Raw genomic sequence first — 17,090 nt, 5'->3', positions numbered from 1 at the left:
ATACGAGTAAATTGACATAGGAGCTCAGTTCCAGAATGCATAAGCTCGTATCTCAAGGTATCACTGTATTTTTTGTATAAGTTCATATCAGCACAAAAAAATATCGTGATATTGGTAACAGTGTGATAATTCTGCACAGTTTTGCTGATCTCTATTTAAATTCCTGAACAGTTAGTCTTTCCTTTTTTCATATCACCGCGTTGGTATCCTGAAAAAAAAAGCTTGAATGAAATATATGTTCTCTTCTTTGTTTAAAAAAATGCCAGACAAGAGTTTTTTTTTCATTCTGTTTAATTCATTTCATGCTGCTAGGTCCTAGTAACACACTACAGAGACCTTTTGATTCAATAGAACAATTGACACCTGAGTCTCTTTTAGAGACAATGTTGTTTGCCTTTTTTGTACACAAAGGACCTCTTTGCACACAAGTACATGGTAAGAAAATCAGTGTAAAACTCCCATATGAGCACCATATATAACTATAGTCAATAGCTCAACCCTGTTAAGTCTGTACAGACTCAAATAACTCACTGCAGTCATTACAGTACATGTTAAGATTCAGCTTTTCATCAGAGAAAAAGGCAGAATGGAGATGTCATCCGTTACTAAAGAGCACTTTTATCAGGTTTGATACCGTCCACCTGTACGAAACCCAATAGGATTTTCCGATTGGTTAAGCACTTTAAAGTGGAATAGGCTACCTGAAACATTAGATGATGGCTAAGTGTTCAATGCTATTGGTTATCAGAAAATGTGTTGTTGGATATCCAAAGGTTGAACGTGCGATTTGATGATTAGTTTCCAAAGAATTCTGTGAAAGTGATATCAAATACTATTTGACGCCCTTTTCTCAGGGCGTCGATCATAGTCGTTGGCTACCTTGAACTTTGTCCGTTGGTCTTCAAAGAATTGCTCTATTTTGGAGTCCGACACAGGTTAGCATTGGCCCAGACTGTGCTTAATGATTTCCCGAGATTGCGGCGGAATCCTATCAGGGAAGAGCACCTGGAACTCTACCACCAGGTCGCCCCGACGCGACGGGCTGCGCGCTACGGGCAGGCCTTCGCCACGTAGGCGCCGCAGCTCACCGGGTCTGATAACGTCGCTGCACGGCAAAGGCATCAGTCGGTTGTCCAGGGTGGGAACGTTGACCGTACAGCCGCAAAGCGCCTGGAAAAAACGCAAAGGAGAAAGGAAACGTTAGTTCTCTTGGCTCAAGTCGTAATTGTGACAATTGCATTAAGTTGTAATGCTATGGAGGCATTTTTATGGCGCCCTGGTTGGTTGAAAGTTTTTCCTCTATCATTCCCCCCACTTATGTTGAAATGCGCGACACAAATTAGCCTTGCCTTGCTTAAACTAGAAATGTGTCAGTTGTGCTTAAAAGGCCGTTACGCAAGGAGGGACTGTCTCTGCCGTGCTAATCTGGTGAGCGTGGGCAAGCGGAAGAGAGATGAAAATGCCTCCTCCTCCGGAGCAGCATCACGGAGAGTGGCGTGCTAAATTTAGCGCCGAACTTGGCGGGGGCGGATGAGGTAACGACTACAAGCTGCGACTCAATGCCAGCGCCTACTCTCTCTTAATTGAAGTCTTTTCAGCCATTCATTGCGTAAGCGGGAGGAAGAGTAGCGCTTTCGTAACATATTTTACTAGGGCATTTAATTTACTGTTTTTTTCCTCCTCTGGATTTTGTCATCAACAAATTGTGATGGTTATTGAAGAGAGACGTCCAATCCATTTTTAGTGGGAGGGGTGGATGAAGGAACTAAAATCAATTGTTAAATATAAAATCAGGCAAACAAAGTCACCCAAAATGAATTCTTTGGCTTCTGTTGAAGCGTCCAAATTCACTTAAATTTTAACATTAAGTTACAGTTTTAACTCCCTGTTTAAATTAATTGGACGTCTATCATTGTCAATGAGAGGTCAAGAGTTCATTCTCGGTCACTACTTGTTGTTTTTTTATCTATTGTTGCCAACAAGTGAATTTTATGTCAATTCCTGGTAATTTGAGCCTACTTGTGGGACACTTCCTCTAAATTTGGGATCATTTCTAATAGAGTTTTGGGGCATTTCCGGGCTGCTTCCTGTTCTTTGGTCGTTTCCTGTTGAATTTGAGACCTTTTGAAGACTACCTTCTGTTGATTAACTTCCTTGTCAATTAATTGAAAGCCATTGATAGCGCCATTTTGACTGGGAAACGTAGCTAAGATGTTTGACGACACCGCCGAAGCTGACCGATGTGTCAAAGTGGCGGCCCGGGGGCCAAATCTGGCCCGCCGCATCATTTTGTGTGGCCCGGGAAACTAAATCATGAGTGCCAACTTTCTGTTTTAGGATCAAATTAAAATAAAGAGTATAGATGTATATTAAATTTCCTGATTTTTTTCCCCCTTTTAAATCAATAATTTTAATTTTTCAATCATTTTTTTCTGTGTTTTTAGTTCAAAAATCATTTTGTCAAATCTAAAAATATATTTAAAAAAGCTAAAATAAACATTGTTTTAGATCTATAAAAAAACTGAATATTCAGGGCTTTTAATCCAGTTCTTTTAATCCATTTATAAAAAATATATATATAAATATTATATCTAAAATGGTCCGGCCCACGTGAAATCATGTTGACGTTAAATCTAGAGTTTGTGAATTGTTCACTGTATGATTCGGTGAAGTGAAATTGACCGAATGCAGGATTGGAAAATGGAGACTAACCTCTTTGAGGGTGATGCTGGCCGTGTAGACGATGTTGGCGCCGTCTCTTTTGTACTGTGGGTGCTCGGCATCCCTGAGGATGAAGGTGACGTCGGCGGGCGTGCTGTCGGGGGTCTCGTCGCCCTCCCTTGGGAAGGTGATCTTGGTGCCCGCCTTCCAGCCTTTCTTCACCACCACGTTCAGCACCTTGTCTTCGGTCCGCAGGCCGTGGCCATCCGGACCGAGACGGCTACGGGTGATTTTGACGTGCTTGGTGCAGCCGTGCATCACGTCGTCCAGGCTCACTGGCAGATCGCGCACCAGGGCCTCGCCGCGTGGCCGCCGCCCGCCCCGCCTCAGGCCGCCGCCCTCGTGACCGCCCACGTGGCTGAAGGGGAAGCGGCGGAAGGGGTTGAAGAGCTCTTCCTCGTCGACGTCGTGACCGAAGAAGATGTCAAAGTGGTCGGAGCCGTGGAAAAAAGAGGAGAAAGTGGCGTGCGGATCGGCGGGGAAATGGTTGCGGAAAGCGTGGCCTTGGCCTGTCATGGAGACGCCGCTCTTGAGACCTAAAACGGAAGGAGACGCAGGTCACTTCTTTGATTTCAGTTAATTGAGCACTCAAAAAAACATCGGATTCAAAACTTGAAGTGAAGGTTTCTGTGGTGAGAGTTTATTCATGAATTATTAGCTAAAATTTTGATTGGACAAAACGTCACCAGTAGAGGACTAGTTCTTTTTTGTCAAATGTATCAATGGGTATTTACATGGAGAATAAACCGGATAATAATGTTCTACTTGCGATGAGGAATTTAAAAGTTTTTTGCAGTTTGTCGTTTTAACAATCAATGAGATTCAATGAAGTCAACGTTGGAGAATTGAGACCACGAATATTTGACGCTCACCTTCTTCTCCGAACTGATCGTAGATGCTCCTCTTGTGAGGATCGGCCAACACCTCGTAGGCTTCACCGATTTCCTTGAATCGGTCCTCCGCATCAGCGTCGCTGTTTTTGTCCGGGTGGAACTTGAGCGCCATCTTCCGGTACGCCTTCTTGATCTCATCTTCGTTGGAATCGTGCGCCACGCCCAGGACTTTGTAGAAGTCCTTGCCAGCGCTGGGCTTGTTAGAAAGGCAGGGGGTCTCCGTGTCGGATTTGTTGCCTTCCTGCAGAGGGCGGCAAGGTGGGCTTGATATTAGAATTCAAATGTTTTCATTCGCTGATGGTACCTTCTAGCTTATTCGTTCTGTTGTTGTTTGCTTATTTTCTACCTGCTGTGAATTTTAAAGGCTGGTGCATAGCATAGCAGTTGGGGTGGGGGACAGAAAAGAGGAGGTAGGGGAAGACTTCCCTGACAACTGAGCTTCTCTGCTGCTATTGGATGAATTGAAGAATTCATATCTTTTTTCTTCTTCTAGTAAGATCATTACATTGTGGGTGACATTTTATGATAAGTTAGTAGTGTTTGATAGGTTGATAATTGACACTAATGAGACCATTTTGTTCAGAAAAAGCACGATTATAAAAATTCAACATCGCTAGTATTATTTGTGATCATTTTCTTTTCAGGAGATTCAATTCAAATAAGTGAACTCTTGTTTGTATACTTTTACAACTCATTAGTAACCTGTCTTTTTTGCAAATTAGTTATGAAAGGATTTTCTTTAGAGTTTCAGTTTTTGTTTCATGCATTATTATTCTTTTTACAGACACGTTTTCAGATTGGCAACAATACAGACTTTACAATTTTTCAAGCACGTTTACGTATATATTCATATTTGTTTCCTAGTACATCCCTGGTAACCTTTTAAAAGTCAAATTTCTGATTTATTATAATAATATAATTTTAAAATTTAGGAATACAGTTATGAAAGCAATCAAATTCTAAAATAATGTACATTCAAGGCATAATTTTAGGATCCGTTTGTGAACACCTATTCAAATATTTGCATATATATACATACGGACATGTATTTCAGTATATTCAATCCTTGTCCTACTTACAGCAGATGAAGTAGAGCTGGAGCTATCCCCTCTGTGCATCACCCGCACTTTACACTTGACGTTGACATTGTTGTGCTTGACTCCAAACTGTGTCCAGATGAGAACCATGATGGATGCTGCTCGAGTCGAGTGCTGAGATTTGCTGAGCTGCTGTGTCGCTGTCCCGCTGTCCGCTAACGGCTGGTGCTGAAAAAGCTCCTGCTCACTCTTCCTGTGTTCCCGGCTTGACTGTCAAATAGCGGCTCCGGCTCCCTTTTCTACTCCGCGTTCGGCCAGCCCACGCGGCGTGAGCGAACTTCCCCGCCATCGGCTCCTCCCGCGGTGCTGGGTAAGAAGCCGATTGGTCGCCAGGCACGGATGTTGCGGCCCCTCGCGCCTTCTGGAGCAGTGCATCCGGAGCTCCGGTGGGCATAGAGCCAGGCAGTGACAACAGAAGCAGGCGAGTCACGACTCAGAACATAGAATCCAGTTTTTTTTTAATTTTATGTGGAGGTGGTGGGCGCGGGGGGTGTGGGGAGCAGACAGAACAAACATTCAAGTCTAGACATACCAGACACGCCATCAGTAGATTTCTTTATATAACCAGAATTCGACACATGAGGACATCGCTACAAAAAATAATACATACAAGTGGATAGAGAAATACAGATAGATAAATGATGGTTGGTGATGATAAATTTTGAATGGTTAGCTAGATTAAACCTGATGGATGGATGAATGTCACCTTGAGGCTCATTCATAGAGTACATGCAGAATTTTTATTTGTATAAAACCAGAAATTTCTGAGCTTTGTGATCAAGTACGTGCAACGCTTGGCTCAATCGGATGAATGTTAATTGAAATGTACAGTTTTTTTAGACTAAGGGACTATAATCAATCATGTAGGGCACAGGTGTCAAAGTGGCGGCCTGGGGCTAAATCTGGCCCACCGCATCATTTTGTGTGGCCCGAGAAAGTAAATCATGAGTGCCGACTTTCTGTTTTAGGGTCAAATTCAAATGAAGATTATAGATGTATATCATGTTCCCTGATTTTCCCCTTTTAAGATCACTAATTGCAATTGTTTTTAATCCAATTTTTTTCTCAATTCAAAAAGCATTTTGTAAAATCTAAAAATAAATATATAAAATATTTTCTGTAATTCCACTTTCATATGAAACATAATGAAAAAGATTTAGTTTCCTTTTGAAATGAAAAACAAATGATTAAAAGACGTTTTCCCTTACTAAGAAAAAAACCATTGTTTTAGATCTATAAAAAACTGAATATTTAGGGCTTTTGATCCAGTTCTTCTAATCCAATTTAAAAAAAATAATCTAAATATTTGATCTAAACTGGTCTGGCCCACATGAAATTGTGTTGACCGTAATGCGGCCTGAAAACCAACCCGAGTTTGACACCCTTGATGTAGGGGACATTGAAATGTAAAGAAAATCGCATACTGTTCCATAATATATAAGTTAAAGAAAGCCTATAGTAGATCATGGGTCAACAACTCCGGTCCTTGAGGTCCTATCCAGTCTGTTTTCCATTTCTCCCTCGTCCAACACACCTGAATCCAATGATCATATCGTCTGCAAGCCGTCCAGACACTTGATAACAAGTTTGATTATTTCATTCTGGTGTCTTGGAAGAGGGAGACACGGAAAACATATTACTATATAGCAGGGGTAGGGAACCTATGGCTCGGGAGCCACATGAGGCTCTTTTGATGGGTGCATCTGGCTCTTTGCTAACCTGTGAGCTAAAATATGGAAATTGCTGGTGACAGAACTGAGATATTACATCTAGAACTGATTTAATCTTCATTTTTTTTGCAGTATACTCTTATGGAATGCATCCTCTCATTGATTAGCAACAGCATAAGAATCTTTTAAAAATATTCCGTTTTTTCCACTTTAAAAGTGATGAAATTATAAAAAAAAACGGAAAAGGCACTCGTTTACATGTATGTATTTTGACTTTTAAATTTGTAGTATGGCTCATCAAGGAATAACATTGGAAAATATGAATTGTTTGTGGCTCTCTTCGTCAAAAAGGTTCCCGACCCCTGCTATATAGGAATGAAGTTGGTGACCCTTGATATAGTTAAATTAGAGGTGGGCAATCCTGTCCTCGAGGGTCGCTGTGGGTACAGGTTTTTGTTCCAACCGATCCAACACAGACAGTTTAACCAATTAGATTTCTGCTGGAAAAAGAAGCACCTGGCTGCAATCCACTGATTGTATATCCATACCTGTCAACCTCTGCCGATAACTGCCCTTATAAATGATTATGATTCCCCTTACAAACCCCCCAAAAACCTTACAAACACCGTACGACTCGTACGGTGTTTGTAAGGTTTTTGGGGGGTTTGTAAGGGGAATCATAATCATTTATAAGGGCAGTTATCGGCAGAGGTTGACAGGTATGGATATCTAACATACCAGATTGGGGGAAAGGTTTATTATTATGGGTTGGAAGGCACTGCGGCCCTTTGTGGAATTAATTGCCCACCCCTGTAAATGGACGCAGTCTGAGAGTGGACCCTTGAGGAACTCCACGTATGGTTCGTTCAAATTAAAAGATGTTTGTTAGGCATTAAGCCTTCGCAAAGAGGCGTTTTTAATGCAATTGCGTCATGTTAATGATGAATCCTAAATGTTAGAAACCTAAGCTCTATTGAACTGTTTTCTGAATGTAGAGTATGTTGTAAAAGCTCCCTTTCTATGGCCATGTTGTGCCTCCGTCCGCCAGTGAGACAATCCGCATTGCCACCTGCTATAGACTCGTACTTACATAAAGGGAGAGAAAAACAGAAGTAGTGGCAATTTTCGAAACAGTAGAGTGAAATTCATCACTTTATGGTTACATGAAGCTGTTAGCGCAGCAACCTGCTTATCCAAAAGGAGAGTGTGGCGCCGTGTTCAATCGGCAGACGTACATGGCAACACTTCCTCCGCCTCCTAGCCAATCAGACCTGGACTTTCCCGGGGATTCTCCTTGACGACTGGCAGGAAGCGGAAGACAAATTTGGTTCGGGGAGGACGTCACGACTCCTCTTCTTCTCCAGTGATTTAATCGAAGCGTTTTTTTTTTCACACGGCTGCAGCCCACAGGAACAGACTGTACTGTCTGACTGAGTTTGGCCTCGCAGAAATTGTCTATATGTCTCTAACTAATCTATCTAGGCCACGGTTGTCAAACATACATCTCTAGGTCTGGAAGTGGCTCACTAGGAGTCCAGAGAGACTTTTTGCACGGCAACATGCTTGTATATAAATATAAATGAACCTGGATTTTCTCGTAACTCAAACGAACGTTTCCCATAGAAATGAACTAAAAACAAATTAATTCGTTCCAACCCTCAGAAAAAACACCCAAAACAGAATATTGGATTGGAAAAACATTTTTATTTGTTCTAATTTGCCATCTATTAACAAAGTAACAAATAACTAGTGGTTTAATACTACTAAAATGTTTTTAATAGTGCTAAATTATGTTTAATAGTACTAAAATTAGACAGATTTCGAGGAGGGGAGAGAGACGGACAGAGAGAGGGGGAGACTTTTTGCATGGGAACACGTTCGTAACATAATATAAACAAATTTTAATGAACTTGGATTACGATGCAGACACACTCAAAAAATAACCCCTAATCTAACCTTGCACTAAACTGAATTCTAATTTTGTTTTAAATTGTTATACCTTTCTTTTCCCAGGTTGGCTCTATTTGCCCCGCCTCCACCCTGACTTTCAGATGCAACCTTTCGAGGGTTGTTTGCTTTTGTCTTCCCTTCAAAATATTCCCAAAATGATGCACACAAATGTCCTCACAATAGGATAACGCACGACCACTTGCCAACTTGCCCGGGAAGTAGTACTCCTCTCGTATTAGCGATCGCTCCACCATTCGCACTGACTAACGGGATGAAAAAAAACACTGAAAAAATGCAACGCTCCGCCCAGTGCTCGTAGAGACATTACACGAGGGAGTTGCGACCAGAAAGACAGTGCCCATAATGTTCTTATGAGCAGCCTCTCACGTCCGCTGTATGTTCGTATATCAAAATTTGTCTCGTATCTCAAGATAAATATTTGCCCGAAATTTTACTCGTATCTCAAATTGCTCGTATGTCGGGGCACTCGTATGTCGAGGTATTACTGTAGATTGAGCTAAGGTCATAACAAAATGGCTTAGGGAACAAAACATTAAGATTTTGGGACCTTGGCCAGGAAACTCTAGACCTTAATCCCATTGGGATCTTGTGGTTAATCCTCAAGACAATCAGAAACCCACACATTCTGACAAACTCCAAGCATTGATTATGCAAGAATGAATTGCAGAGGGCTTGAAAAAAAGGGTCTACACTGCAATTATTGAGATATTGCATGTAATTCTCAAAAAAAGCTTTTTATACTTGCTATTAAATGCTTCTAATTGTATGACATCATACCATAGAAACATCTAAAATCCCTGAAGGAACAGACTTTGTAAAAATGTAACATTTGTGTCATTCTAAAAACTTTTTCCAATGACTGTACGTCTTTAGCTAGACCTGTAATACATAGATAATTAATGTTTGAATCTTAGAAACTGCTCTTTGTGGTACCTTCACGGCTCAATAGATGATTGACAGAACTGTTATGTAAGCAAAACTATTTTGAGTGATGAAAGATGATTCGCTCTAAGTGATACTGCATATATTTTATTGTGCAATGTATAATGGCCTCGTCCCACTCGCATTAAGGGCGGTTACGCAATGTACTGGTTTGCAGTGTTGTACTAGAAGTTATTTTTAGAGATATCAAGGCTCATGAGCGGGTATTCGGCGAGACACTAAAAGCACAGGCTTTTGTCTTGGCTTTCAGGTGGGAGGATTTTCATCAGCACGGCGAGGTCTGAAGTGGGGAAAATAAGTGACTCACCACTTCTCACCACACGTCTCGCAATTTGTCTGATGTGCTCGTGAATTGTCGTTATGTAAGAGGTCCTTTGTTGAACCGCAGACAGAATTTTGATGAAGTTGAGCTGCAGCAGTGTTTTTGAACTTAGTTTGCACTTAGTTTTGGAATGGTAGCATGCTTACAGGCAGGTATAGTTTAATGAAAATGTGTTTTTTTTAGAACCCTTTAGAGTAGGAGTGTCAGACTTGATTTCACGTGGGCCGGACCATTATAGATACAATATTTAGATTTTTTTAAATAAATGGATTAAAAGAAATGGATTAAAATCCCTGAATATTCAGTTTTTTATAGATCTAAACCAATGTTTATTTTAGCAATTTTTGTATATTTTTAGATTTTACAAAATGATTTTTGAACTAAAAACACTGAAAAAATTGATTAAAAAATTACAATTATTGATTTAAAAGGGGGTAAATCAGGAAATTTAATATACATCTATACTCATCATTTTAATTTGATCCTAAAACAGAAAGTCAGCACTCATGATTTACTTTCCCGGGCCACACAAAATGATGTGGCGGGCCAGATTTAGCCCCCGGGCCGCCACTTTGACACAGGTGCTTTAAAGGATCCGCCTGATGGTGAAGTGGTGAACTCGCCTGACTTCGGTGCACGCTTCGGTTTGATTCCAGCTGGTGGCTGTATGATTGAGTGTGAATGGTCATCTGGCTCTCTGTGTACCCTATGACTGACTGGTGACAAGTCTAGGGTGTAGTCAGCCTCGTGAGCCTGACCAGAATAAGCGGTGTTGAAAATGAGTGGGCTCGGCCCGGCGGATGAGTGGTTCGCGCGTCAGCCTCACGGCTCTGGGATCCTGGGTTCAAATCCAGGTCGATCCACTTGTGTGGAGTTGGCATGTTCACCCCGGGCCTGTGTGGGTTTCCTCCGAGTACTCTGGTTTCCTCCCACATTCTAAAACCATGCATGGTAAGCTAATTGGACACTTTTTGTATGGGTGAGTGTGCATGGTTGTCTGTCTCCTTGTGCCCTGCGATCGGCTGGCCACCGATTCAGGGTGTCCGGAGTCAGCTGGGATAGGCTACAACCAATTACTCAAAGCAAGAAAAATTTACATACCTGTCAACCTCTGCCGATAACTGCCCTTATAAATGATTATGATTCCCCTTACAAACCCCCAAAAACCTTACAAACACCGTACGAGTCGTAAAAAACGACATAGTATATTAAGGCTTTTTTTCCTAAAAAACGACATAGTATAGTAAGGCTTTTTTCCTAAAAAACGACATAGTATAGTAAGTTTTTTTTTCCTAAAAAACGACATAGTGTATATAGTAAGGCTTTTTTTCTTAAAAAAAAAAACGACATAGTATAGTAAGGCTTTTTTTCTTAAAATACGACATAGTATATAGTAAGGCTTTTTAATTTGTAAAAAATGACCATGTATAGTAAGGCTTTTTTCTTTAAAAAATGACCATGTATAGTAAGGCTTTTTATTTTTTTTAAATGACCATGCAAAGTAAGGCTTTTTATATATATATATAAAAAAAACGAACACACTCTTTTACAGCATCAAGACTACAAAAATGGCGACTATAGTACGTCATCTTCCAAACATGGTCATTGAGTCGGGAGGACAAATCACCTCCTATGGGCGTGGTTACGCCCATTGGTGACGCAGGTGCTTAAATTATGCACCTGCGCAGCATCTCGCCCCTTGGCGCAGCCATTTCAATGCTGTTGGTCGAACGACTAGCACCCAAACGAGGTAAGCCCTAGACTAGAGCAATTTACTGGCATATGTGCATTTTTAACACCCTACCGGGAGATTTTTTTAGGAATCAATTGAGCCAAAACGCCAACAAATCTGTTAGTTTATTGCCAGGTCGAACACACCGTCGACATTTGAAGTATGGGCTCCCTGGCATGTCACTAGCTAGCTTAGCATTAGCCTCACGACATTTGACTTCAAAAGTATTTTGTCCGTATTCTCTCCATTATTGAGTCGTGGCGGAAGACTTCATTTTATCAAACAAAGCCGAGATATCAACGGTCAATTTGCCAGGTGAAGGTGTGTTGAATGTAATGATAGTTTTCACTGCGATTGCTAAACGCCCTTTTCCAATTTGTAATTCTGTTTTAAACAAAAATCATTGATACCAAAATGGTTAAGCCGACTTCCTCCTAGTTTAACATCAGTCTGTATATTGAATCGCTTTGTCTGGAAAGGGGAAATTAGCACCGAGCACTCACTAACTTATTTTCATTCTTTATCTTGATCATTTACTTTAAGATTTCTCTTTCCTGTAATAATTGTTTGCACTTCCCAAATAGCTTGGTTAAATCAAGATGAAGCTGTTCCCGTGTGTCCAGAACCATGCACACCCTTGAGGGGAGAGGAGACTGGGCCAAGGTATCAAGGTAATACTAATGACCAAAAAAACCCACCTAAACACATCTGTTGAATCTCCAGTCTCTGTATATGATAACTTTTGCTCTATTTTTTTTGCATGCACCAGGTCCATGGTGATGTCCAGACCCTGGAGGACCAGGTGATCTTCCCAGGTTGCCCACTTGAAGATGATGCATCGTCTCTTAACTCTGCTCTGAGGTTAATACCGTATTTACACGCCTATTTGGCGCATCGTTTCTTACGCCGCAGTGTCAGTAACGAGTGCTATTTCTGTATTTTAGACACACAAAGCACGCACTATTTCGTCAGACGCATATGGATTAAGATCGAAATGCGATAGCGCTGGCTACCGGAAGCAGCTTATTTCCAGGTTATATTGTAATGTATCCAAGTCAAAACATTCCAATCTCACATTATTTTATTGACTAAAGTTGCAATTTACTAACCCCCTCTTATTTTATAGGTGATGTCCCGATCCCTAAGGTGAAGAGGATTCCTTTTTTTTTTTCAATCAAATTGCAATAAAAGAGATTTGAGTGTCATTTGTCTTTGTTAAAACACTTGGAGAAAAAAGACCCAAGACCCTCAATGGTCTTTTTTTTTCTCGGTGTTTCTTTTGTCTACGGGTGGAGAATGTCAATCAATGTGATCCTAAGTGTGCAAATGTATTTCTCTGAATAAAAATACTAAAATGTCATGTTGCTTACATTCCTTTGCTAGTTCTATGAAGAAAAATACATTAGTATATTTCAGAGGTTTTATTTTCCCACAAAATGGGGTAATTGAGAAGTTCACATAGGTCTTCCAGCATTTAAAGATGAGGTGGTGTTTCCATTGATAAATCTCTTCTCAGCACTGGATGGAATTCTGGGGAGAAAAAAGAGGGTCAAAGCATAAGTCCAACATTAAAAAAAAAATAAACTGGGGGCCAGTTAGGTCAAAAAATAACACTAAGGTTTTACCAACATGAGAAAGACCCATCTCTCTTTTAAGATGTGGTGGGGGATATGGGCTCTCAAGATGTTGGTGTCAAAGGCTGTGCCACACTCCAAAGTCACCTTTCTTTAGCGTTGATTTGGTAAACTTGGGTGGACCTTGAAGAGAAGCAAAATAGAGTATTTTTAGTACACATGACATAAATCAAATAACCTGAAAAACAGGTCTTACGTCATACACGACTTCTTTGGTCTTGTAGATTTGGACAGCTTCCACCATCTCCGTGGCTTTAAACCTCTGCAAAACACCACAGCATGATTATGTCATTGCTTATTTAACCATTTTGATGCACAAATGACTCCCATTCAATCAAAAAAATCAAATACGTCTCACAAAGCTCATAGACGGAGGAAAAATGGTTGTTTAAACGAGTCAAAAATGACCCCTGCGCTACGGTTGAATGAATGTCTCACTTAGGTTTTGTCAAAACCACAATTAAAAATCAAAAGGCCCAAGCCCTGAAGTCTTCCTTTAGGAAAGGGAAGGGCAAAGGTATATACGTATTCTAGAAGTGTACGGTTTATTCCTTACACCTCCACTTGATGGCACTAGTGTGAGTGTGAGTTACCCACACATGATCTTGCTATTAAAAATCAACGCCAACCCAGTTTAAGTGTCCTCATTCAAAATTGGAGCGTATCATGATGCTAAACAAGCTAATTTAGGAAAGCCGTGAACACTGGTCGCTGATATCTAAACATTACTGTGACAACAAAATTTCCCGAATACGGGATGAATAAAGTTATCCAACCAATTACACGGGTAGAGGAATTAGAAGCTATTAAAAAAAGACTCACTTTGCCGACAAACTGCTCCTTTTTGGCCGTTATGGCCACATTCTTGATGTTTCCCAGCAGTCTGTCCTCGTTGAGGGACTGAAACACACAATGGAAGGGTTTCTTTTTAAACATTAAGAGCAATAGGTGATGCAATGTAGCCAACTTGCTAGCAAACATTTGTGTTTGCATCCACGTCGGGGCTACATCACGCCAATGAAGCACGTTCCCGTCAAAAAGCACTCTTGAAATGAGAACTGGGGCTACGAAATCCCCAAAAGACAAAGTACCGAACGCGCTGCATTGTCCTGGAAGAAGTTTGTCGGGTCTTTCTTCGGGAAATCGTCAATTCTGAGCAGCTCAGCAGTCCGACGCGCCCAGCCTCCGGCTCATCCGCCATTTTGAAAAATGGCGGCGTGGAGGCGGGTCTTTTGAACTCTGACCACAGCCACGCCTCGGCCACGCCTATTACACATAGACACAAAAAAATAGATCGTTTTCATCATAGAGTGCATTAGTCAGGGGGCTGGGGCTGCAAATACTTTTAGGTTGGGCATTAATACTACAAAACAAATACATTGTTTTCATAATAACGTACTGTAAATACTTTTTGGTTGGGCTTTAATACTTAAAGATACAATATTGCACATTATGAACATTGCGGTGACATGCACTTCAGTGTTTGTTTTTGACTTCTAAGGTTACATACTTGGATATGCTTTTTCAATTGGGATTCATTTGGCTAAAGCAGGGGTGTCAAACATACGGCCCGCGGGCCGGAACCGGCCCCCAAGGAGGTTTGTTCAGGCCCGCAGGATAATTTGAAAGTGGAAAAAATGCATAAAAGACATGGAATTAATATTTTTAATTCGCTGCAATTCGTGGATTATCCGCTAAGGGGCGCACTCTTTCCATCAGAGTAGAAGACAAGCCGCATCACTGAGACAGACTGAAAACAGCAGCAACTCCATACATTTTCAGTATGTATTGTATGTGTATGTATGTTTCATGTATGAAGTTTACAGATTTACAGGACAGGCGAACACTTTCTTCATTACACATTTAAAATCACTCTCCTTAGTTTGTAAGGTGCACGCAGGGATTACATTTAGATTTTATATGCGTATGTGTAAGTGGTTTAAAATTTCCTTTCTTTAAAAGTCTCATTTAATCTTAAAGTGCATTACTATATTTTTCAGTACCAATTAAAGTTTTGTGCCTTTGTACAATCAGTGGGACCAGTTGCAATGCATATTTGTGAATGATAAAAGTCAATTGCACATTTGTCTAAGGAAATATGAGGTGTTTCATGAAATGTTTTGAAAAAGGATAGTTCATTCAATTTCAATATTTTCCTAATGTTCTTGTGCTTCTTTACACCAAAACAAAGGAAATAAATTGTTTTGCTGAAAAAAATGACTAAGTCTTTATTTTAATGAAAAAAGGATTACCCATTTACTGAACTACATACTGTAGTGATCAGTCAAACGAGAGAAGGATTCGAACCCCAGCCTCCCACACGGCAGTCAGGTGAACTAACCTCTACGCCACAAATTGACCACACTTTAGTTTGTTATTATTGGAAGGTCTTGACTACAAATATATAGAAACAACTAACGGAAAATGTTTCCCAACTGGGATTTGAACCCCAGCCTCCCACATGGCAGTCAGGTGAACGAACCTCTACGCCACAAATTGGCCACACTTTGCTTTGATATTATTGGAAGGTCTTGACTACAAATACAGACGCTCCCCTACTTACGAACATTCAACTTACGAACAACGGTACATACGAACATGTCTGCAAATTGCGTTTAAGTCCAAAAATGTTCGCAAGTCCAATTTTGTATTTCACGTCTTTTTCGGAGTAGTACTTCTTTCCGCCGCTAATACCGACGCCTGGCGCTGTGAGAGCTCAGCTCACCCAGCATCTACCTTCTTCGTTGCAAAGCAGAAGTGCGTGAATGTATCTCCAGTGTGCAAAGAACCTTTTTCATTTGTATCATTAAATATCTCATGCATCCAATATTGAATATGGTTGGTAAAAAGCTAAAGGCTTCTATTGAGGGAGTTGCAAGGAAGAGGCAAGCCATTTCATTTGAAACGAGTGGCAATAATAACGAAGCTTGATGCGCGTCAGAAAGTGGTGAGCGTTGCACATTCAGTACCATTTATAAACAGAAAGATCGAGCAGCAGGACCCAAATATTGAACGTTGCACAAAGTTTGCAAATCAATTGAATGATGCCATACAGTGCTACTGCATCATTTATGATGAAAAAAAGAAGAAAACTGTGCAATCGTCATTAGGTCGCTTCTTTTGGCCAGTTTCTAATACATAAATCTATCTCTCTCTCTACAATACTGTACATATTCTCTCCATTTTATTATTATTTTTTTTTTTTCAGTACAAACCAATGCGTGTTACTTATACAAGCCTTAAACATACAAATGCACTTATATAAACCTTCAATATACTTATATAGGCCTTAAACATAAATTATAATACAAAATATAGCACTAAATCAACTTACAAACAAATTCAACTTATGAACAATCGCTCGGAACCAATTGCGTTCGTAAGTTGAGGAGTGTCTGTATATGGAAAATACCAACGGAAAATGTTTCCCAACTGGGATTGGAACCCCAGCCTCCAACATGGCAAACAGGTGAGTGAACCTCTACGCCACGAATTGGCCACACTTTACTTTGATATTATTGGAAGGTTTTGACTACAAATATATAGAAACAACTAACGGAAAATGTTTCCCAACTGGGATTTGAACCCCAGTCTCCCACATGGCAGTCAGGTGAACGAACCTCTACGCCACAAATTGGCCACACTTTAATTTGATATTATTGGAAGGTCTTGACTACAAATATATAGAAACAACTAACGGAAAATGTTTCCCAACTGGGATTTGAACCCCAGCCTCCCACATGGCAGTCAGGTGAACAAACCTCTATGCCACAAATTGGCCACACTTTACTTTGATATTATTGGAAGGTCTTGACTACAAATATATGGAAAATACCAACGGAAAATGTTTCCCAACCGGGATTGGAACCCCAGCCTCCAACATGGCAAACAGGTGAGTGAACCTCTACGCCACGAATTGGCCACACTTTACTTTGTTATTATTGGAAAGTCTTGACTACAAATATATAGAAACATCTAAGGGAAAATGTTTCCCAACTGGGATTCGGACCCCAGCCTCCCACATGACAGTCAGGTGAGTGAACCTCTACGCCACAAATTGGCCACACTTTACTGTGTCATTATTGGAAGGTCTTGACTACAAATATAT

General features: G+C 40.6%; 1 protein-coding gene and 2 long non-coding RNA genes across 4 annotated transcripts; 1 reads left to right on the top strand and 2 right to left on the bottom strand.

Moving 5' to 3' along the window:
* Positions 1-283: 283 nt before the first annotated feature.
* LOC144090792 (dnaJ homolog subfamily B member 5-like) lies at positions 284-5,081 on the bottom strand. The gene is made up of 4 exons (XM_077622593.1): positions 4,694-5,081; positions 3,594-3,855; positions 2,713-3,257; positions 284-1,170 (listed from the first exon to the last, which is right to left on the bottom strand). The coding sequence occupies exons 1-4, from the start codon at positions 4,799-4,801 to the stop codon at positions 937-939; spliced, it is 1,149 nt and encodes a 382-aa protein (XP_077478719.1). The 5' UTR covers positions 4,802-5,081; the 3' UTR covers positions 284-936.
* LOC144090794 (uncharacterized) lies at positions 4,848-12,522 on the top strand. Of its 2 annotated transcripts, XR_013305507.1 has the most exons (5): positions 4,848-5,132; positions 11,169-11,366; positions 11,933-12,019; positions 12,118-12,209; positions 12,475-12,522. It is a non-coding gene; the product is annotated as an uncharacterized LOC144090794 (long non-coding RNA). The 2 variants fall into 2 exon arrangements; XR_013305506.1 differs by lacking the exons at positions 4,848-5,132; positions 11,169-11,366 and having other exon boundaries at positions 11,793-12,019; positions 12,475-12,521.
* Positions 12,523-12,973: 451 nt separating this feature from the next.
* On the bottom strand, positions 12,974-14,210 carry LOC144091131 (uncharacterized). The gene is made up of 4 exons (XR_013305626.1): positions 14,074-14,210; positions 13,805-13,882; positions 13,179-13,244; positions 12,974-13,105 (listed from the first exon to the last, which is right to left on the bottom strand). It is a non-coding gene; the product is annotated as an uncharacterized LOC144091131 (long non-coding RNA).
* Between the last annotated feature and the right edge of the window lie 2,880 nt (positions 14,211-17,090).

This window comes from Stigmatopora argus, chromosome 16 (assembly GCF_051989625.1).
Source record: "Stigmatopora argus isolate UIUO_Sarg chromosome 16, RoL_Sarg_1.0, whole genome shotgun sequence".
Lineage (NCBI taxonomy): Eukaryota > Metazoa > Chordata > Actinopteri > Syngnathiformes > Syngnathidae > Stigmatopora > Stigmatopora argus.
The sequence above is the reverse complement of the archived record's forward strand: the minus strand, read 5'-3'. Positions and strand labels throughout refer to the sequence as shown.